Source organism: Callospermophilus lateralis, chromosome 9 (genome assembly GCF_048772815.1).
Source record: "Callospermophilus lateralis isolate mCalLat2 chromosome 9, mCalLat2.hap1, whole genome shotgun sequence".
NCBI classification, from domain to species: domain Eukaryota; kingdom Metazoa; phylum Chordata; class Mammalia; order Rodentia; family Sciuridae; genus Callospermophilus; species Callospermophilus lateralis.
Genome location: NC_135313.1, coordinates 30,171,949 through 30,196,207, shown reverse-complemented (window position 1 = coordinate 30,196,207; position 24,259 = coordinate 30,171,949). Strand labels below are relative to the sequence as shown.

Here is a 24,259-nt window from a genome sequence, read left to right as displayed (position 1 = left end):
ATACCCTTATTCTATTTGGCTTCATTTTTATTTATTTATTTATTTATCTATCTATTTATCTATCCATTATTTATTTATTTATTTATTTATTTATCTACTTATCTATTATTTATTTATTTATTTGATTTTTTTTATTTTTTATTTTTTGGTACTGGGATTGAACCCAGGGGTGCTTTATCACTGAACCATATCCCCAGCCCCTATTTGTTTTTTATTATGAGCCAGGGTCTCATTAAGTTCCTTGGGGCCTCACTAAGTTGCTAAGGCTGGTCTTGAACTTACAACCCTCCTATCTCAGCCTTAATTTCACTTTTTTAACATTAGCTTTTTGAAAAGTTTGCCAACATCTTGGCTAGATGCTACATAGATATCCATCATGCAGTGAACAATTTGTTTTGTTTATGGCTGCAAGGGAAAAATCAGCCAAGCTTTCTCCAGGTGCAGGTAATTGAGAGAATTAGAACATAGGAAATTTTAAAAATAGATTTTAAAATTAAAAGATATATATTTAAGTATACTTTGATTATCAAAACAGTCTTTTGCATGAGTTTCTCACTATCACCTTTCATAGGTTAAGGAATTGTAATTCAGAACAATTAAGTAACAATCCAATCCACACCTTCCACTCTTTCTATAAATCTGTTGGTTCAAACTTTCCCTATTGTATGCTGATTCCTTCATGTTTTATTTTAGCTACATAACCATGGCTAGGAGAAGCACCAGTATAGGAGAAGCCCTGCTGAAATCAGTTTCAGAGAAATTCAGAACACAGAGTGAGGACAAAGTCCCAGCACTTACACACTCTGGGGTGGGAAAGGATGAGAGTGACCTTTATATATGAAATGCTCAGCTAACCGGGGAAAGTTTGGAGGTGACAATTCTCCCAGAGAATATTGGCTCTAGCTGGTATGAGATGATGAAAAACTGTAAAAGTGAAATAGGAAGCCCCTTGCAGCTGAGTTCAGGGTCCCTATCCAGCTGGGGCAGGGAAACACAGAAGACCCACAGAGCTTAGCCCAGCATAGGACCTTGGGCCTACTTTCATACCAGACAAATGGCAAGTAAATGGTTTGCAGAATGATCCCCAAATACGTTGAACCTACCTCATCCCATAGTCATTGCTCAAGTCTTTATTACCTCTCAGCTAAGTGACCTCCTAACTCCTCCCTCAGTTGGATCAGCATATTACTACTGGATAATGTGTTCTAGATCATAGTACTTTTCAAACCATTCCTTAGTTCTAAAACCTTTAGATTTAGAGAAGAACTGCTTTTGAGCACTGGCTCTACTACTTATTACTTTTACAATATTGGAATAATTATTTAACCTCTTTAAAATGTTTTCTTCATATGAAAAGTATTATCATGATTGCATAGATTTTTATGAAGATTAAGTAAGACATATACAGGCAACTAAACAAAATATTAGATAAACATGAATTGCTATTATAATGATTATCATCAGTATTACATGTATTATAGTTTATTGTAAATACTTGTTCTCCCAAACAAGACTACACATCCTCCAAAGGATTTCTGACACCTAATACAGATTTTGGAATACAATGGGGGAATATTTATTAAATGAAATACTGACTGGGTACAAAAAATTGTTCCATAAATCATGATTACAACTGTAAACTCACCCATTATTGACAAAAACATCCTCATTCAATAAAGAACAATAACATTTAAAGGGATTCCTCCAAAGAATCCTTTAATATACTTGACCTATGAATCATTGCTGAATTTATTTTAAGGAGACAGTGAAACAAGTAATTTCTCTTTGGTACTTTTTCTACAACTTATACTTGGTTTCTCTTTAAATACCAAGCAATATGTGGGAAAGACTGTCCCTCATTCCTGACTCCACCTCATTCCCTAATCCCTATTGACCCTAGTTAGCCTCCTCCAGACTCCCTTATCTTTTCAGTTTCTAGCTGATCCCATATTTAACTTCCACAGAGATATTTCTAATCCATGACATTTATTGCACTATTCTTTAGTTCCAAAACCTTTAGTGACACAATTTTCTATAAAGTTAAGTATGAATGTTCCAGCATGGGATTTGACATACTATTCTGATATTTGATCTTAAGCTAATGTTTCAATCTGATCTATCTATCTCTCTCTCTCTCTCTCTCTCTCTCTCTCTCTTCCTCCCCTTCTTCCCCTTCTTCTCTATTATCATAGCCTATCTTTATGTCCAAAAGGATCCTGGTTCAGTACCTCAATGCAGAGGGCTTTCTCTCCTGTGTGTGCCATCTCCATCCCCTCACCTACATTTTCTGACGGAAAACCCATTTGCCCATCAGAGGCCCTTCTCAAATGCTACCTCCTTCAGGAAAAGCTTCCTGATCCTAGCTTCCCTTCCTGATCCTGTGCCCTCTTCCTCTTCCTCGGAATCACATCAGAAGCTACCTCAGCTTTGAAAACAGCATGTCAAAGTGACCAAGGACTTCTTCTCTGGAGTGCAAAAGATCCAGTTTCAGTCCTGACTCTATTTTACATGAATGATATGATGCTGGACAAATTCATAACCTCTCTAGGCAAGAGTTTACTTCTAAGAGAGAGGTGATATGAACTATTTGTTTATACATTTTGTAGAAATGCATGCATGTTTTAATACCCAGAAGCCAATTGGCACACTGCTTCCCAGTGTGCCAATTTTTTTTTTTTTTTGGTTATGGGTATTGAACTCAGGGTACTTGACCACTGAGCCACATCCCCAGCTCTATTTTGTATTTTATTTAGAGACAGGGTCTCACCTACTATTGCTACTACTATAGGTTGATCACCTACAATCTGGAAATCTGAAATGCTCCAAAATTTGAAACTCTTTGAATGTCATGATGATGCCACAAGTATAAAATTCCACACCATGATATTTTATATCATGAACAAAATTATTTAAAATACTGCATAAAATTACCTCCAGGTTATGTCTATAAGGTATATATAAAATATAATTGAATTTTGTATTTTTACTTGAGTCCCGTACCCAAGATATTGTAATATATGTTTGTGTGTGTGTGTGTGTATTCTGAGATATAAAAAAAAAAAAAAAAAAACATATATCCAAAATCTGAAACACTTCTGGTCCCAAGCTTTTCAGATAAGGAACATTCAACCTGTGCTATTATTCTATTGCCCTGTATTGTTATCTGTCTCAAACCTCCCCCCAAGAACATGAACTCCTCAAGCACTGTTGTGTTTTGTTTTATTTTGCTTTTTTCTTTATAAGCATCCCCATTGAAATGACTGACTTTATGTTTATTGAATTCAAGTGAATTTAGTGACTCCTACCACCAACCACCACAAATTCTTCTTTAGATTTTTACTCAGTACATTCATGTCAGTAAGACTTTTATTTCACCATCAAGCAGAGTTCAGGGCAATCTGCAAAGTCTTCTTGAAGGTTTTCCTGTGTGTCAGTCTCTCTTTCCATTGTGTGTGACAGATCTACAAATCTGCCTGAAGTCACCGACACCTTCTGTCCACCTGTTACAACCCTTTTCCTTCTCTCTCCTTGTCAGCAATCTAATTGTGAAGAAAAGGTGTTCCTCAGTCCCATACTATTTAATATTATTTAAAAAGCTTTCCTGAAGAAAACTGGGGGAGGGAGAAAAAATTTATGATAGCTTATTCCCTTCTAATCCACAAGCTTATTTGTTCCCTTGGAAAATTCTAGTAATAATACTAATAGCTGATAGTTTCTGAACTTCTTGTATATGCCAGATAGATATATCTGTGTAATGTATATATGCTGTGTTCTCCATTTTTTCTCATTAAAAACAGCAACTCTTTTATTGCTGAGTAATATTCCATTGTGTTTATATATACCACATTCATCTATTGAAAGGCATCTAGGTTGGTTCCACAGTTGAGCTTTTATGAATTGTGCTGCATTAAACATTGATGTGGCTGTGTCCCTGTAGTATGATGTTTTTAAGTCCTTTGGGTATAGACTGGGTCAAAAGATGGTTCCACTCCCAGTTTTCCAAGTGATCTCCCTACTACTTTCCTGATTGGCCACACCATTTTACCCCACATCCAAGACAAGACTTACTGTTATTTGTATTCTTAATAGCTGCCATTCTGACTGGAGTGAGATGAAATCTTAGAGTAGTTTTGATGTGCATTTCTCTAATTTCTAGAGATGTTGAACATTTTTTCATATATTTGTTGATTGATTATATATCACCTTCCGAGAAGTGTCTGTGCATTTCTTGGCCCATTTATTGATTGTGTTACTTGTTGTTTTTTGTTGTTGTTGTTGTTGTTGTTGTTTAGCTTTTTGAGTTCTTTATATACCCTAGAGATTAGTGCTTTATCTGATGTGCAAGTGGTAAAAATTTGCTCCCAAGCTATAGGCTCTCTATTCACCTCACTGATTGTTTCTTTTGCTGAGAAGAAGAAATTGTGGTATGTATGTATGTGTGTGTGTGTATGTATATATATACATACACACACAATGGAATATTACTCAGCAATAAAAGAGAATAAAATTATGGCATTTCCAGGTAAATGGATGGAGTTGGAAAATATAATGCTAAATAAAGTTATCTAAACCCAGAAAAATAAATGCCAAATGTTTTCTCTGATATAAAGAGGCTGATTCCATAGTGGGGTTGGGAGGGGAAGCATGGGAAGATTAGATGAACTCTAGATAGGGCAAAAGGGGAGGGAGTGGAAGGGAGGGGGCAATCATTACCCTAAGTACATATATGAAGACATGAATGGTGTGAATATATTTGTATACAACCAGAGATATGAAAAATTGTGTTCTATATGTGTAATATGAATAGTAATGCATTCTGCTGTCATATATAACAAATTAGAAAAAAAAATTTAAAAAAATAAAAAATAAAAACAGCAACTCTGTTAGGGAAGTCCCTAATCTTAATGTCTTCATTATATAAGTGATGAAACTGAGGCTTTGGTCTTTAGTTTATATGTCTTGCTTAGACACCTGAGTTAAAGTCATCCCAGGAAAAAATTTTCTTCTGAAATAAAGCATCTTCCCCTCCTGTTCTCAATCTTCTCTCCATACCCAAGGAAGAAGCCTGAAACCAAGCTGAGTAGTCTTAATGCAAATGTCCATTTGCATTGTGTGAAAAAATCAGACCTACAAACATCTGCAACTTTTATTGTATTTTCTGCCTCAAGCTTTACATCTTTTCTCTGGATGGAAAACAACTGAAGCACTTAACATCTAGCTCTGGCAAAGTAGCCATTCATAACTACAGGCTGATTTTATCCACTAATTCTATAGCTCACCAGTGCCTTGCTCCTGAGCTCTTAGATTGGCTGCAGCTGGTCCCAGTTATTGAGTTAATTTTGTCAAGTGGACCTTAGGGCATTTAGTTTACTTAATATTAGTTGACTTAGTGCTTTGTGACTATCTGCCTGTTTTACTTTGCCTTAAAAGTTGCATAAAAATATTTGTTTTGATCTTGGAGAAATAATCCCATTTTTCTTCTTTGTATAGCAAATGTTTTTCCTTTACCATGATCCATGGTTCAATTTTTTGCTCTGTTTTTCACAGTTCCTGTTTTTTTTTTTTAATACCACTAGAATTTCCTTTTCACCTCATTTTCTAAATTTTTTATTCCTACTCCACCATGCAACTTACCTTCTGATGACTGTACTCTCCTCTAAGATATAAGTGAAAATGTGCCTGTCCTGCTTGCTCACCAGGCTCTCAACTGCTGTACTTTGGGTTTTATCTAAACAAAAAGCATTAATAGACTTGTTTATACAGCTTTGTAAAAATCTTACTCTTTGGGAGATATGTTCAAATAATTCTGTCCAGTTGTGCTTGAGGTGCTTACATTCCATGAAGTGGGTATACACAGAGGTTTATATAGAACTCCATTAAGTATTTATAATAGAGTGGGGCGATTTTTTATTTTAAAATTATATATATATATATATATATATATATATATATATATATATATCTTTTGAACTTATCTATGAGAAATCCTTTTAAATGTCATTATTTCCATTTTGAGATAATGGATAGCATTTGATAAAGAAATATGCTAAGACATGATCTATATAAAAATTGCAATGCTTGTTAATAAACAGACTTAAGTTTCTATAAGTATTTGCATATTGCAGCCTATAAATGGAAGCCAAATACTTTTTAGTGCTATTGTAACATTTTTGTGATAATAATCTAAGTTGTCAAAAATCCTTATAGCCAGAGAATGGTGATTATTGTGTGTAATGGTAATTTAAATGTTTACTCTGAAATATTAAAAAGGGGAATTTTATAAAATAAAAATGAACCTTAAAAATTGCATTCTCCCAAACATTTTAGCATTTTAAAACAAGACTGATTACTTAATCAAATTATAATGTTTACTTTATTAACTGAATGTAAAAATACAGGATTGACAATTGCTAAAAATAGAAATCAGTGCCCAGTGTGGCATTGCACACCTGTAACCCCAGATACTTGGGAAATTATAGCAAGTTTAAAGTCAGCCTGGACAACTTAGAAAGACTGTCTCCAAATAAGAAAATTTTTAAAAGGCTGGGGATATAGCTCAGTGGTTGAGCTACTGCGTTCAATCTTAAGTAAAAAAAAAAAAAGAAGAAGAAGAAGTAAGTATCAGTATGATACATAGAATTTATCATATTTTATGGGAGGGATTTTTTGTTTTTGTGTGGTGCTGGGGATTGAACCCACACCTTGTGCATGCCAGGGAAGCTATCTACCAACTGAGCTATTTCCCCAGCCAGGAGAATAATTTGTTTGGTTTTGGTTTTGGGTTTTGGGTTTTGGTTTTTGTTGTTGTTTTGGTTTGGTTTGGTTTGGTTTCAGTTTTTTTTTTTTTTTGAATAGGGGTAAAGAAATATTTGTAAAATAGGAAAAAAAAAAAAGACAATTCATAAACGCCATCATCTATAAAAGCCATCCTAGAAATTCTTGCAGTAAAATCTTGGGGACTACATTATTCTAAACATTTACATTTGAAAACCTCTATGTATTACATATTGATGCAATATATTACCATGTGGATACTTGATACATTTACCAGGAAAGATTTTTGTTATGTTTTCAGTGTAAAACTATAAAAAATGCATTATGAAGTTCAAGATAATATTGTTTTAATGGTTAAATAAGACTTTAATCTTGGACTGGAGTTGTGGCTCAGTGGTAGAGCACTTGCCTGGCATATGTGAGGCCCTGGATTTGATCCTTAGCACTGCAAATAAATAAATGAATACATACATACATACATACATACATACATAAAATAAAAATTCCATTTACAACTAAAAAATATTTTTTAAAAAGAGTTTAGTCTTTTTTAAACCTAGAATGTAAATGCTTTGGGTGTAGTCTTCTTCACATGACTAAAAGTGCACTATAAATCTATTATTCTATTAAAATCTGAACAACTTTTTTTGCCCACCATGCATTTTATACTCAGGACTTAAAATGTATGCCTGTATATGACTGTCCATGTACATATATTCTATAAATATTTATATCATCACCTATATAAAGAAGAAACATTTCATCCTATATTACTCTTAAGATTTGTTTTGTTTTTAACTTTTATTCCAGGCATCTGATATAACTTGCTTGACTGAACACGTTTTTATGTATGTCAGTAATACCTGGACAAAACCCATTAGAAATTTATTATCAGATTTGAAATTCCATCATCTTCCACAAATGCTGGAAACTGATATGCTTTTTCTTCCAAGTTCTTACTGATAATAGGCTTGCAAGGAAAACACATTAAAAGTAGGCCTCATCCATTGATGAGAATATATTTCATGTATTTATTTTAGATTTCAGATCATTTAAAGAATACTTTGTGCTTAGTGAATTCAGCAGGTATTTTACTTTCTTAACGCTCTTCTCAACTTTGCAGCAAGGAGCCAGAATTCCACCATTTTCAATTTGGAACAGAAAAGCATTTGTCGAAGCTGTACCTCTTAATTTGACATCTAGTTTCAGGTCATTTTCATGTAAATAGAAAACAATAGAAACCTGCTTACAATTTCCATAAAGGGGATGTTTGCTTCAACTTTATCATTTTCCTCTAGCAATTTTATTTTCTCTCTCTGGGATTAAAAGAGCCGATAATTGTTCACAGTTATTATTTTTCATCTTTATAAAAACTTGTTAGTTCCAGTCTTTATTACTCAAAAGCGCCCAGTGCCTTCTATATTTGAGTCATACACACTACCCATTAATGTTTCTAGCTCATCCTTTCCTTAATCTGGGTAGGTTAGGCAGGTCAGCTTTTCTATTTCTTTCTATAATACATTTTCTCCAGGTTTTGCAACCTCTTTTTCTACCTTAAAAAAATAAATAAATAAACCAGCATGTGAAAATTTGGAATTGTTTCATTGAATACAGCTGATACAAGTTTAAGTTTTGATTTATGTTTCTTTAAACATGCCCAAATGTATTATCAACAGTAGCTTCACAGTCATTATAAAATGTGCTTTTTCTAATAAATATTTTATTTCATTTTTACTCTGTTTTTGCAGGGGAGCTAACTTTTTGCTTAAGCATAGATACATTTACTTCCATGTGTTTTACAGTAATTTTCAAGTGAATCTCATTGGAGAGAAATTTCATTTTTGTGTATCACCTTTTAAATATGTTGATTGATGCAGATTAAATGGGAAGTTATTTTTGTCATTTTGATTGTTCCTCTTCTAGTGGTAAAAATAAGAAATCACAGTCTTTTAAATTTTTTTTAATGAATCTTCTGAACATACCTGGAAATCATATACTCCTTTGGCTTTGCCTGGACTGGTACAGTAGTTGCTATCGTCCTGGGGGGCGGGGTCAGGGGTTGAAGTGCCTCATCTGGTTTTCAGCAGAGATTCATCCGTGCTTCTGTGTTTTCCTGCCCCAGTGATATGACAAGAACGGTGGAGATTTCTGGGGAAGGAGGCCCCTTGGGAATACATGTGGTGCCCTTCTTTTCATCTCTGAGTGGAAGGTAAGATGGTTTCCTGGTTTCAGAAACTCACACTAATTAATGGAAACCCTGAGGAGCCCACTTTTCCAGTCATTCTTCAGAAAAGGACCAAGTGTGAATTTCTGTTATTCACATAAACACCTCAATATATACTTTTGTTAGCCTCAGATGCATTAGAGGCAAAACTAAATCATTTACTTCTAAGATGTAATGAAAAAGAAAAAAAAAGTCCCTCGCAATTTCTCTATTTGAACTAATTATAATGCTTTTTTAAAAAATATTCTTGTCAGCAGCACATAGTAAACAGAATCATTGACAAAGGTTTTAATATATTGTTAAACAAATATAGCTATTGAAAAATTTTAATTTTTAAAGATACATTTCAACAAGTGAAGATAATTTTTAATTTATATTTCCTCCTATTCCTCAGGCATATAGAGCTAAGAATAATAAACATTCAATATTCTAGTACTACATCAGATATCATACATATATATATATATATATATATATATATATATATATATATGATGATGATTTTGCTATAGACAAAAACTGACATCCTGCTATTTATTTTTTTCTAAAATAACATTTAGAACATTAAAAATAATTTACTACATTCTTTCAGAATTTCAAATACATTATATTACTAAGCCCATACTGGTAAATGGCAGTTTAGAGCCTGTCAGCGTTTCTTGGAAGCCACATCTATCTAACTGAATATAAAATTTGTTTTGTTGACAGAAATGAAAGTGTATGCCCTGGACCTAATATTATCACTTATGGCCCTAGTTTCCTATATTATGTCACTTTCCAATAAGATTGTGCCTTTAGCACAAGATTAATTTGACAATGATTGCCAGAAACTTAAAGGAAAATAAGTTTCTTGGTTACATGATGTTTTAATGACTTTACTAAATGGATTTTCTTGAATGCACCATCAAAAGGTAGAATGATTTATTTTAGCTTGGGATGTCAGCCACAAGGAGGGTCCACTGCTTTTCACACAAAACCCAGATCTTCTGACTCATCCTTACTCCATTGCTCTTTCTAGAACTAAATTTTCCCCAAAGATTATGTAGTATTAATTTACTAGTCCTGAATGTTTACTCCATTCTGTCTGCCCTCTAGCAGGAAAAACAGACTCAGTCATGATATTTTGGTTGGCACCATATTCAGCAGGTAACCATCTGCTACCTGTAATTGCAAAGTCATCACCCTTTTTTCCTTTTTGCAAATAACATCTGATGCCAATCTCTTGCTGGAATGAATGTTTCCTCAAAAGAAGTGAACCAGAAAGCTAGTGGCTCTTACTGTCTAGTTTCCTGTATGTGTTAATAAGCATGTTTAGAAATGTTATGGGTTGTGGCACAGGACAAACTGAGGTTGTTTTTGATAGACAGGGTGGGTATTTACTCATTTCTCATGAAATGAGAAATTCTAATGGCTTCTGGCAGAAGGGTACTCGTTGAGTCTTGTGGAAAACACCAGAGTGCTTAAATTACCAGGCCCTTTAGTTTAATGAAGCTGGAATAGAACTCAAGATCCTCCCAATTTCCAAAAATGAGAAAATGTACAATGTGACAGTCACCATACTTCATTTCCAATAGTTTGAAAAACAAGCTGGCCTTACAGACAAAAGAAAAAAAAAAATCACCTCTCTCACTTCAAATAAGGAAAACATACTAGAATGTATCGATTTCCTCCCTTCTTCTTTCTGGTTCTGATTCCTAGCATAAGCCTGGTAGAATACTAGAAAGAGTATTGCAGTTGGATTCAGAAGAATTGGAATTAATCCCAGTGTTCATTTTATATAACCTTCAACAAAGTCCCCCAAACTTGTCTCTTGTGAATACCTACTTCACATCAAGGTTATGGGGATTAAATCACTTTAAAAATGTGAAAGCTTCTTGTAAAACCCACAACGTATGAATGCATAAATTATCAATCAGTATTTTGATTGTTTTGGCTAAAATAAAAAAGCTTGATTCATTATAAGTTCATGGTCAAATGTTTAGTAAGTTAGAGAAATAGTTCTATTATTTTTTGCTATCCACTAGTATTATAGAAAGGAAATTTAATTAAAAGACATTAAAAATAATATGGAAGTGGAGACATGAGCCAATAAAATTTAAGAAGTAATGAGTGCAGGCTGAAATAGCACACTTAACTCAACCCATGTGTCTAGATGCCACTGTGTGTAGAGCATGTCAGACAAGTGTCTGACTTCATAATGCCATATGGTTTCACTGTGTGAGCACCGGGGCTTCGTTAAGGTCATAGTGGCAGATTTAGCTCTTAATTTCCTTCCATTTATTGACTTGTGTCATTATTTTAAATTAGAATTTACATTTAATTCTTTATTAAGACTACTGTAATTGGCTTTGCCTCCAAAGTATTTTCTTTTTCATTTAGAAAAACTACTGTCACACCTGTTGTTGAATAGGAAGCCTAAGTTAGAACAGCCTAGCTAAAATATCTTAGCTATTGTACCAAAGTCTCCATGAACCTGTTTACCTTAGCACAGAGATGTTTATTGCTGCTTGTCTTGAGGGCCATTTGCCTTCTCAATAGAAAAACAAAACAAACACAAAGCAGCACTAAATCCTTGCAAGAAAAGAGCAATTTAACTTTATTCGTTTAAAAAAAAAAATCTGTGCTATTTTTTTTTAGAGTTAAAAACATGAAATCTATTTTTTTTTTTCCAAAAACAGATGACACAATAAACTCCATTTTACAGTAAAGGTACCTAAAGATGAATGAGGAGGAGGAGTGATGGGGAAGAGGGGAGAAGAGAAGATATTCAGACAGAACGCTAAGCTGGTAGAGTGGCGAGGCCTTGGGATACAGTGGAAGGGCAGGAGAGGGGCAGGGAGAAAATGGTGGTGCCTACATGATTATTTGATGAGCAAGAAGCAATTGTTACTTTTTTAATTCTGTGGGGCTGTGGATTTCAGCATCCTTGATCACTGCTCATTAATGCAAATTAACTGGTTAGTCTCAGCCTATAATTCCTCGACAGCGTTAATCTTTAAATCCTGTGAGTCTTGATCCCAAATGAGACAGCTACCACAGCCCACCAGTCTGGAGCGTGGAGGGTAATGAGCCATGATTTTCTGAGCCTTCTCATAGTGGGTCTGGCTGACATCATACTGGAGGGAATCTACCCCTTCCATGGAATAGAAAGGGCAGGAGTATTTTGTTGCCAGGGACCAAACTAATAAAAATCAGTCCGCTTTACGTTTTACCGAAATTACCTCTGACACATGGGTTTTACAGTGGGGCTTATTCTGTCAATAAATTTTTCATGGAAAGTTAGGTTATTTAGATCAGTGAGGTTCACATAGCACACTCCAGCTGTAATATGCTAGCTAAATTGCAACCCAGTGGCCTGAAAGAATTAATTCATCTCCCAAAATGTGAGATTAAATCCTAGGGAGTAACATTACATGACTGATGATGTACTGAATTAAATTAAAGGAAGACTTGAATGCTTGTTAAAAAAAAATCTCACTTACATAAACTAGTTTATAACCACATGTGAGCCTCCTAATGGATCATGTTATTGTGAATCCACCATAACAAAAATCCAAAATGTGAACTAGAAGGTTTGTTTAATTTAGGGGAAAAAACAATTATGATCTGTTTCTTCATTTTTACACGTCCAATAGTTCAATTTTTAATATTATGATGGTAACACAGAATATGTTTAATTTACAAACCTGCTGGAACTAGGAAATGAAGCACACACCCCGGCCCCATACTGGTCCCTGTGACCCTGAGTCTGCCTTGCGGTAGGTGGTGTGACTATTTGCTGTTCTCTCCTGCAGCAGCATACTGTATTCATTTAACATTTTTGAAGACTTAAATATCACTGCATGTGCCTTGCCTTTTGACGTCTTGAGATGATATGAGCTCATTAAATGAATGGAGGCCTGGAGGCAGAGGCTCAGCTCTGTGGCTACTCCAAGCAGGAGGATTGCTTTCTCCTGGACTTTCATTATAGGCTGCCCTTTTTCCATGGCTGACCCTATTATTCACACATAAAATGTGCTCATATTTTATTTAGATTTGAAATTTAATGCAAAGGGACTATGTAATAGCACACAGGGTCCTATACAAAAGAGAGTGACTGAGTAGGAAAGCAGGAACAAGGCACATGGAAATGGCAGTTTTTCCACAGCCAGGAGAATCCTCATAAAGGATAGATTTGTCTTTCTGACTGTGGGATGCAACTAAGACCCTCTATATCACCAAGGAAGGAATATCTCCCAAATGAGTAATAGTAAAATTTCTCGTTATTGGTTCTAGTTTGGGTTTTATACACGTAACCAAGTACAGTCGGCCCTCTTTATCTATAGATTCCTCATCCACAGCAGATTGCCTGTGGATCAAAAATATTTGGAGAAATTAAAGTACATCTGTACTAAACAGGTACAGACTTTTCTTCTTGCCATTATTGCCTAAACAGTACAGTACAACAGTTAAATGTATAAATTATAAGGCATCTAGAGTGATTTAATTACAGGAGAATGCAAATACTTTACCATTGTATATAAGAGACTTGAACATTCACAGATTTTGGTGTCCAAGGATGATGATCCTGAAACCAAACCTCCATGAATAGCAAGGGACAATTACATATAAAATGTAATTCTTATTGCTATAGTTTTCTTCTTCCTTTCCTTCTTTTCTACCCATTCCCCTTCTGACTCTTAGTCAGAAACACAAAGTCCCAGGAGTTCTAGGTATCCTCTCTAAATCTCACCTCTTCCCTTTTGAAACTTCAGACTGCTCTCCCCAAAGTCCAGCGTTCATCAGCAAACAGTGGGTGGTGGGTGTTCCATACCAACTCCATCAGATTAGGTCTATTCAAAGCCCCTCTAGGTCACACTGGCCTCCCATCCAGTGTTAACTCTCAAACCCTATGTTGCCTCTGAGTTTATCAATATCTCCACTTCTATTGGACTCTAAGATATTCACCAATTTCACCTGGCCCTGCTCTACAACCTTATCTCATACTCCATCTTGAGAACAGAGAAAACACCAAATGCCTATTTGGTTCACTATAGTAACGAATGGGCTGATCTTCCTTCAGAGTAATAGGATTTAAGCTTAAACATTTGTTTACTTCTTAAAATGCAAATTAGTGGAAGACGCAGTAAAATTGCAAAAACCCACCATGAATTCCTAATTCTCTCCCATTACATAGCATCATGCTGCCAATCTCAGCGTTAAGTTGGGCTTACTCCTTATGGTCAATTGTGATGCGCTTCCCCAAACCACAAGTCTTTGCTGTCCTCAACTCCACTGAGCTATATTGGCCTTTCTAAGTTTGCCACAAGCACGAGAAATGGGGTCCTAGATTAATGTTCTCTGAATTGATGTTTATGTATATTTGCCTTGAAGGGCCTTTTCTTTTACTGAGTTTATGTGTGTACGTGGTTTTGGATGAAGGATTTAAATAACAATTGCCTGAATAGAAAGCATAATTTATTTCATAAATAGAAATCAATACTAATTTCTGAATAGTTGCAAGTGGAGAAATAATTAGCATATTGTTATTCAGTAATTCTATTTCAACCTAAATTTTGCATTTAGGATCCTAGGACTCTTCATCCGAGGCATTGAAGAAAACAGCAGGTGCAAACGGGAGGGACTCTTTCACGAAAATGAATGTATTGTGAAAATCAACAATGTGGATCTGGTAGACAAAACTTTTGCTCAGTAAGCATTTTTCCATTGTTTTATTTGCTTTATCATCCCCCTAGAATGGTTATGATCATTACTGAACTCGTTATGATCGAAATCAGAGGTAGAATTTCTGGTCATTTCTCTTTAAGTGACCTCTGGACATCCATTTTGGAATGCGTTTTATGTCTTAGCACACTCAAAGGTGGCCCACCTGTGGCCCAGACATCTCCAGGAACATTAAGCCACAGAACAGAGGAAGTTTTCCTGCTTGATTGTCTTGCTGGGGCATCCATGAAGGGGTTTGTTTTTCTTGGGATGTGGGTCAGTTAGATTGATATTTAATAGCTCTTTTCACAGACTGTTAGTGCAGCTTATTAATTAACTGGCTTGATGTAAGCCGTCTGCCTTAAACCAAAGAATCTGTGAGAAATGTCTATGAGGATTCAGTGAATAATACAAGCAACTAACAAAAATTAAAATACTCTCTCTCAAGAAGTCATCTCTCCAAATGTGAAAATTTTATGGGAATAATTTCCTGTCCACTACAATAAGAATATATAGCACTCTGATACTACATATATGTTTTTAAATATATGTTGGCATTGTGCTGAGATTTCATGAGGAAATCAGTACTGATACTCCACAGTAATAGTAAGCAACCTCTCTTGTTTCTGACCCAACTGTTCATAATACATCTTTTCTCTGGGCATTAGTTCTCAACACTGTGTGTGTGTGTGTGTGTGTGTGTGTGTGTGTGTGTGTGTGAGAGAGAGAGAGAGAGAGAGAGAGAGAGAGAGAGAGAGAGAGAGAGAGACGGAGAGAGAGAGGGAGGAAGAGAGAGAGATGGGGGGGTGCTTGGGGGAAATTAGCCATCAACTGCTTAAATGGTGAAAGAAATGAAGCCTTAAAACACTCCATTTTGTTCAACAAAATGATAGATAATATTATAATAATTATTAATAATGGTATTGTTTGATATGCCACAATGCATTTTCAAGGACTTGATAGGTATGCAAGACAGACATTATCATCCCTGTTTTATAGAAATGGAAAACAAAGGTCAAAAAAATTCAGTCTGGAGTTATTATGGAGGAGAAATTGATTCGCAGTCAAGCAAAAAATAACCTATTAATTATCTGATCAAAAATACCAAATGATTTTTTTCACTTAAAATTAAAGTTTGCCTTTTTATATGTTCTTCAGTAATTAATGCTGGTTAGACTTTCAGATTTAGAAACACTTTAAAAAAAAATGTGGGTCATTGGATAAGTTACTTAGTCTCTCTGAGCCTCAATTTGAGTTTGCAAATTATATATTATATATACCTTGGTGGTTGTAAAGAAGAGTCAATGAGAACATTATGCATGGTCATCCTGCACATGTAGCCCAGTGGGCAGGTAGTTAGTGGTAAACTCTGATGTTTAGGTAGCACAGTCATACTGGTAATAATGTGCACAGTGTCTTGTGCCTGAGCTCCTATGCGGAGCCTGGTTGCCTCTGTGCTGGAGTACTGTGGAAGGTAGCTGCTAGCCACTGTATCATGACACATTTACTGACTTTTTCAAGGGCACAAGATGTCTTCCGCCAGGCAATGAAATCCCCAGATGTGCTCCTCCACGTGCTTCCACCTCAAAACCGTGAGCAGTATGAAAAATCAGTCATTGGACCTCTTAACATTTTTAGTAGCAATGATGGAGTTTTGAGAACAAAAGCACCTCCTCCTGTCCATGGGAAATCTGGAGTAAAGACAGTAACTCTCACAGGAACAAGTAGTCCTGAAGCAGATGCATCACCTTCTCTGCAACAAAACAAGAGTCCCCGAGTACCAAGACTAGGAAGAAAACCTTCATCTCCCTCACTCTCCCCTCTCATGGGGTTTGGCAGCAAGAAAAATGCAAAGAAAATTAAGATTGACCTAAAGAAAGGTAATTATTAAATTATGCTTAATAGCATTCTATTATTGTAACATGTAAAATTGGTTAAGAGAAATGCATTAAGCCTAATTTAGTTAATTCTCCCTTTATTTAATTGTATCAAAGAATAGATTTAAGTGTATACTTAGGTAACTTAAATTTCTTGAAATTGTAATACTTTCTTCTCTTCTATGGAGTATAGATTATTTGAAACAAGGAAACAATAAAGACATGTTGGAGAGTGGAAAGAATCGTTGCAAACTTGATTGAGGCCAAGCAATATTGTATTCTAACTTAACACTAAATAGGAACTAAAATCCAGTTGTCCCAGTTTCAAGCACAATTAGTAATGTTTTAAAGCATCCTTTAGGACAAGTCCAACAAAGATATGGTCTCTGGTTCCCTAGAACAATTTTATATAAGCAAAAATTGACTCTTCAGAAAGCAAATATATGATTATTAATTTCACTGATTCAGCATTACAAACACTGTTTTAAAACATACCTAATTTTGAGCACATGTATAATCTTTCTTCATTCTTTTAAATTTTTCTATCCATTACAAGCACAAATCAGTGAGACTAGATCATGTACACACATGTGTACTTATGAAATACTATATACACATATGCACACATAAGGTGTTCATGGGCTGTTATTTTTCTTGTTCATTTTGTAACTTTTGTCTAATATTCCCTTTCCCCATTACAACCTTCTAAAATCCTATGTTTTTCAAGACAATTCAAAAGGAACCAAGATCTCATAGATTCTTTACTGAATTAATAGAGAATTTAGTGGTTACAAGGTAATTTTAGAATACCTGCAAGTGTATTTCAAAATATGTATCTTTAGTTGTTCTTAAAAGAGTATCTGATAAAAATTTTATTCACTTATAAGAATCCTATACTGAAAATAAAATGTATTGAATAAGAAGCATAGATCCTTAATTGCTCAACAATTAAGCTTTTTTATTTAAATGCATCTGTTGTAGTCTATGTACAAATAATCCAGCTATGCGTAATATGTGAAGTTAGGTTCTTTGAGGACATAAATATGAGTCATAGAATCACTTTAAAAATCTATAAGAGGGCTGGGGATGTGGCTCAAGCGGTAACATGCTCGCCTGGCATGCGTGAGGTGCTGGGTTCAATCCTTAGCACCACATAAAAATGAAACATTTAAAAAAAAAAAGATGTTGTGTTCACCGAAAACTGAAAAAAATAAATATTAAAAAAAATCTATAAGAGAGACTTGAATGTAAAAATAAAGAATATGACATCACAGGTATACTTTGGGAAGATTAATCTAGAATCAAATAGATATATTAATGAAAAAAACAGACAATAAAGGGTCAGTACAGGATGTGTTGCCTGTGTCTAAATGCAGAAATATAATACACATTCCTTAATAGATGAAAGACTCTAGGAAGGAAGGAAGAGAAATTACAATCATTGCTGAGGTTCTCAGGGCAACTTGCATAATGGAGATGTCATTGATAGAAACTAGAATTTTAAGTAGGTGAGGCTATTGGAAAAGATCAGAATCTGAATTAGAGAAGGAAGTACATAGTGAAGTTTGAAATGCAAAAAAATAAATAAATAAATAAATAAAATAAAAAAAACTGATATCAAAAGGAGAGATTAGGGCCAAGGGGATCTTAGCCTTTCCTATAGGGAGATAATATAGGATCCAGTAGCTGGCCAAAGCCATGGGACAAATTCACCCAAAATAGAGCCTTGGGAAACATTTGTGTTCATGTGGGAAGACAAGTGTATGTACTAGTGACAGATGTTATATGATCACAGAGGTAGGATAATAATAAGAAAATCAAAACATTAAAACCAAGGGGAATTAATTTCAGAAAACAATTGGTGGCAAGTGTCAAGGCTAAATTAAATTGATAATAGGAAGAATTATTGGGTATTGTCATTGGTAGATGTGTTAGCTTTTTATTACTATAATAAAATACCTGAGATAACAAACTTAAAAAGAGGAAAGGTTTATTTAGGCTTACAGTTCTGAAGGTTTCAGTCCATGGTTGATGGTTCAGGTGCTTTTGAATCTGTGACAGCAGAATATTATCATGGGAATATGTCATGGAGCAAGCTTCTTACTTCATGTTGGCCAGGAAGCAAAGAGAGAGAAAGAGAAGGGGACAGAGTCCCAGTACCCACTGCTAGAGCAAACCACTAATGATTTAACTTCTTTCCACTGTGTCTAACCTCCTCCCAACTGTGGCACAACCTAGGGACCAAGCCTCTTACACGCAGGACTGTGAAGGACATTTATCCTATGCACAGTGGTGGAACATTGGTGATGGAAGCTTGGAGAAGCAATGCAATTGAATTAACAGTTCTTTATGGCAGAGACAGCTGAGCATCCCTCAGAGAGTGAAAAATACACTGGAAGGGAGAAATTAGAGATGTGAGAGAATAAGAGGGTGCATCAGGTTTCTTGCTGACAGGACCTGAGACGTTTGGCTTATACAGGTTCAGGACACAAACAGACGGGTGAGCCACAGATGGGCCAGCTGACTGAGAAACTGACCAAATTCAGGTCAAATTGCCCTTTCCTTCCCAGGAAATCATGCAGTCAGGTTATGGTTTACTGAGGAACCCATCTCAGGCATATGGATAACATGTGCATTTCTTCCAAAACCTGAATAAACAAAAGTGTAACACATATATATAGGGCACCATATTCACTTTGATACCATCATGGCCTGTCAGAAACCATAATTTTATTTGAAACCAGAGGAACTGAAGCATATTTTAAACCTCCTTGGAATGTAAATATTTTACTTTTTCTACATTAGTCTAAATTAGGTAGATTTTTACTGTAAGATTGAATATAATATTACGTATGCTGAAAGTGACTGTTCACTTTTCTGGTCTTATACGCTAGGCCCTGAAGGACTTGGTTTCACTGTGGTTACCAGAGATTCTTCCATACATGGTCCTGGTCCCATTTTCGTAAAAAACATTTTGCCAAAGGGAGCAGCAATAAAAGATGGCCGGCTACAGTCAGGAGACAGAATTTTGGAGGTAAGGATTTAAATTAATAACTTTGATAAAATATTAGTGAATAAATACATGAACATATATAGCTGTCTCTCACAGTATCCCTGGCAGATTGGTTTCAAGACCACTCTGCAAGATTACTACATTCTGCAGATGCTCAGGTCCTTTATGTAAAATGGCTCATAATCTGGATACCACCCTCCTGTATACTTTAAATCATTTCTAGATAACTTATAATACCTAATACCATATAAAAGCTGTGAAAATGACAATTATACCATATTTTTTAAGGAATAATGGCATTTAAAAATCTGTACATGTTCAATGCATATACAAGGAATTTTTAAAGTTTTTTTAAAAATTTGTTCTCTTTATACATGACGGTAGAATATATTTTGACATAATATACATTCATGGAATATAACTTCCCATTCTCATATAAGAGATTTTTAAATTTTTGTCTAATCTGAGATTCATTGAATCCACAGATTCTAATGAAATCCATGGATATAGAAGGCTAACTGTACACTAGCATTTCATTTTGAATATAAAATATATTAAAATTTATTACTGATAGACAAGATAAGGACTCTAATTATGAAACTAGTTAATGAGCAGCCTAACTTAATGTTAAGTCCCCAGTAAGATCAGTGATATGGGGTCAAATAATAACGAACACTTTTCCATATCTTCTCTTTCTTACTTCTTAGGGTTCTTGGAGAATTTGCATGAACTCCAACAGTTCATCATATATTCAGTGAGGTCAAAGAATTTCAGTCACACCCAAGCCTTTGCAACAGTGTTTTTTGTTTTTTGTTTTTGTTTTTGTTTTTGTTTTTAACTTTTAAGGGGTGGGGTGTTTTTCAGGTTGAACTCTGCATTGTCCAAATTTTCATAACCTGGTATACACAGCTAGTAATAGAAACAGCTAAATGGGTTTTAACATAGATAATTATTTGGAATATCTGAAAGTCTTTTTTTTTCATTCATTTTTTAATACATCATATTCTTGTTAATCTTATGTTGCTGATGTATTTACCTCTTAAGAAATCATCTTTAGTAAAACTGGCTGGTTTATTTTCTAGGGCATGAAATCAAGACTAGCTTTTCATGTAGTTCTAGATCATGAGGAAGATGCATCAAATGACTAACATAGCTCCAAATTAGAATTTCCAATAACTTATGACAATCTTCTGACTATAATTTTCTGGACATGAGAGCATTTTAGAATTATATATTAAAAAAATACTCATATTGCCAGAGGAATTTGCCATGTAGTAATAATAGTTCATTTCTTCTTGTTCTATTGGGTAAAAAATGGTCCCAAGCAAGCATTTGAAATCTACCTTCCACCTAATTGACAAATCAATCTCTGGTACCTGTCAATTTGATTTTCCCCTCCGAAGAATGTGATGGCTTAGAAAAAATTGCTGTTACTAATGACTGACTGAGTTTGTTCAGCATCATAATAATGATGGTCAGAAAATGTAATTGTGACTATTCATATGATTTTACTCATTAGGTAAATGGCAGAGATGTCACTGGACGAACTCAGGAAGAGCTTGTGGCTATGCTAAGGAGCACCAAGCAGGGAGAGACAGCCTCTCTGGTCATCGCTCGCCAAGAAGGAAATTTTCTGCCTCGAGAACTGGTAATGTTCAGAGCTCAGTCTCACTGAATTTTCAATGAAGATCTTAACACACTCATCGAATTCACAGTAGCTTACTACCTAGTTCTTGAACCCTGAGCCATATTACCAGCCCTATCTTGTATTTTATTTAGAGACAGGGTCTCACTGAGTTGCTTAGCGCCTCACTTTTGCTGAGGCTGACTTTGAACTCACAATCCCCCTGCCTCAGCCTCCTGAGCTGCTGGGATTACATTTATACCGAAGTTGGATTTGAGTATTTATTCCTTTGGAGTATCACATTTTTTTAGGCATTGTTGCAGGGAATTGGGTACATGTAAACAATGCTTTGGATATACAGATTCAAACACGTTTATTGATAACTATTCAACAAAATTCAACTAATTAAATAAAATATATATGGAGTATATGCTGCAGGCTAAGACCTACATAAAACAGAAAAATAGTTCCTTGCCCCTCTTTCATGGAGTATCCAGTCTAAAAAGAAACAGAAACAGAAGCCAGGCTTCAAAATGGAAATGAAAATTAAGAAGGAGAACCATAGCATGTTAAGATTAACATTACAGGTCTTAAGGACTAGAAAAGGCATCTTGAGGAAGAGAATTTTAAGTCTTCATAAAAATGTATACCCTTTGACCTAGAAACTACACTTTTAGTAATCTGTCCTGAATTGATGATCAAAGATATGGAAAAAATTCATGTACATTGATTTTTTCCCCCAAAGTCCTATATAAAATAGTGATATATTTGGTGCTATATAGCCATAAGGTATTGGTTAGATAAATAACTAGATATTTCTCCAATGAAATATGATAAATACTTAAAATGGGCTCAGTGAGAATTATTAATGGCATGAGAAAATATGGAATAATATTAAGTAAAAAATAAAATTCTATATAATTATACATGCAGAATGATCAAATTACATTAAAAACTGAAACAAAATAATTGGGAAGAATTGTACCCCAAATGCTGAGGCTATGAGAAATTTTTAACTTTGAATTCATATTGTTTATTTATTGAAATACCATTTTTTTAAAGAAGGCTATAGAAAATTCAAAAGGGGTTTTGTGGCTAACAATAAAGGAAAGCAGATGGGATAAAGGGACTTTAAATTACTCCCTGTTTTTTAAAATTTGATTTTCTTTGAATCTGTGTAAGAGATGACAAAGGCACATATAGGTAACAGAGTCAGATCATCAGAACAGTGAAGGTTCCTTGGGAGAGTTAATGAGGCTATTTAGCTTAAAGAAGAAAAAGTTTAGAAGACATGATAATTTTCACCAAATATGTAACAAACAGTATATCTGGTTGGTGCAAAGTTAGAGATTTGGGGCATGCAAAAATAATGAAGACTCTTTTCCTACTCTCTTTGAACTTGTCCCAAAGCAAATGGCTGGAAGGAGATAATGTTGTAAGAACTTTCCAACTATCAGACTGTACAAGAACAAAAAGTGTTACTTAGAATATTCAAACATGGCCTGCCTTACCATCTGTCAAGAGTGCTCTATAATAAACATTCTCCCATCAGGAAAGTTAAATAAGTCTAAACAACCTCTAAGATATCAATCTGTACTTGGATTCCACTGCTTCTTTCCTGTCTTTCCCATATTCTTGTTCATCGTCCCCCTTGCCCCACTGTATGTGCTGGGAAGAACTGTAGTCAAACAGAAAGCAAGAAGAGTGAGTGGTGTAAGTCATAAAGACAAACTATTCACCTCCTTTTCTCTTCTTTTTTTTTGGGAACTAGGGACTGAACTCAGGGGCACTTGACCACTGAGCCACATGACCAGCCCTATTTTGTATTTTATTTAGAGACAGGGTCTCACTGAGTTGCTTAGCACCTCACTTTTGCTGAGGCTGACTTTGAACTCACAATCCCGCTCCCTCAACCTCCTGAGCTGCTGGGATTACAGGCGTGCACCAGGTTACCCAGCTCCTTTCCTCTTCTTGTTTTCTCTGCACCCAACCATTTTGGAAGGCAGAATCTCATCTTGCTCAAGCTCCTTTCTCTTCCCAAGAAATGCTGCAGAAGCTTAAGTCCTCGTTTTTTTTTCCTCTGAATTACAGATGGTTTTTCTTTCAACTTTGTTTATTCAAAGACCTTGGGCCTTTTCTACCAGGGTGAAAGTGAAAAGAAATGATAAGAAAGGGGGCAGCGTGTACATAGAGTAGGAAGTCCTTTTACTTCTAATTCAGAGCTTTGTTTGCTAAAGATAAAAACTCAGAGAAAACCTCAGTGGGATTGTGTCTTTATTTCAGAGATAGGAGAGAAAGGAAAGAAGTTTTGACTGTTCATTCTGTTGAACTATGTTTCTGAAAGGAACAAAGCCCTTCATAGAAAGAGAAACATTTCAGCCAGCCCTTACGCATGCAAGAGAACCTAACCACAGAGTTCTAATGTAAACCCTCAGGAGCCCCCAGGTCCACATCTGGTGGTTCTGACAGTTCTCTTGTATGATCTCTGGAATTCCTGACTTCACAGCTAATTTCTTCTTCTCACTTCCCCAGGTAAAGGGGGAAGGATGCTGATCGATCTTATTCTAGGTTGTTATTCTAAATGCATTTTCTATCAAAGACAAGTATATCTGGAAGTTAGCCAATGGAATAATAGAATTTTTACACTAAAGGGAGTTGTAAAAATCAGTAAGTCCAATTAATTTTGCAGTGAGTAAGCAAAGGAGTAGTGTAGTTGAAAACCCACCCAGTCTCCCACATTGAGCTGGGACTACAGGCCCAGGTCACCTAACATTTAACATTGTCACTGGACTTCAACTCCTAGACCTCAACTTCTGTATCTACCATTTAGCTGTGTGATTGAGAGCAGGACACAAAATCATTCTGAGGCTCAGCTTCCTAATCTATATAAGGAATATAAATTTGTTGTAAGGATTAAAAGAAAAAAAATACATGTAAAGCTCTTATCATCTGTGGCTAATTATAAGTTTTTAATACCACTAGCTATAATTATTTTTTCTAGAACGTTACCACTGTCACTGTAATGTGAACATAATACTATCCTT

At 35.2% G+C, this 24,259-nt stretch overlaps 1 protein-coding gene across 1 annotated transcript in view; it reads left to right on the top strand.

Annotated features, from left to right (window-relative positions):
* Pard3b (par-3 family cell polarity regulator beta) overlaps nucleotides 1–24,259 on the top strand; it is a 978,419-nt gene that overhangs the window by 507,069 nt on the left and 447,091 nt on the right. The window contains exons 6-10 of the mRNA XM_076865584.2: nucleotides 8,897–8,983; nucleotides 14,564–14,689; nucleotides 16,223–16,581; nucleotides 19,473–19,612; nucleotides 21,111–21,239. Coding sequence (XP_076721699.2) covers nucleotides 8,897–8,983; nucleotides 14,564–14,689; nucleotides 16,223–16,581; nucleotides 19,473–19,612; nucleotides 21,111–21,239 — 841 coding nt within the window. The remainder of the gene's footprint in view (nucleotides 1–8,896; nucleotides 8,984–14,563; nucleotides 14,690–16,222; nucleotides 16,582–19,472; nucleotides 19,613–21,110; nucleotides 21,240–24,259) is intronic.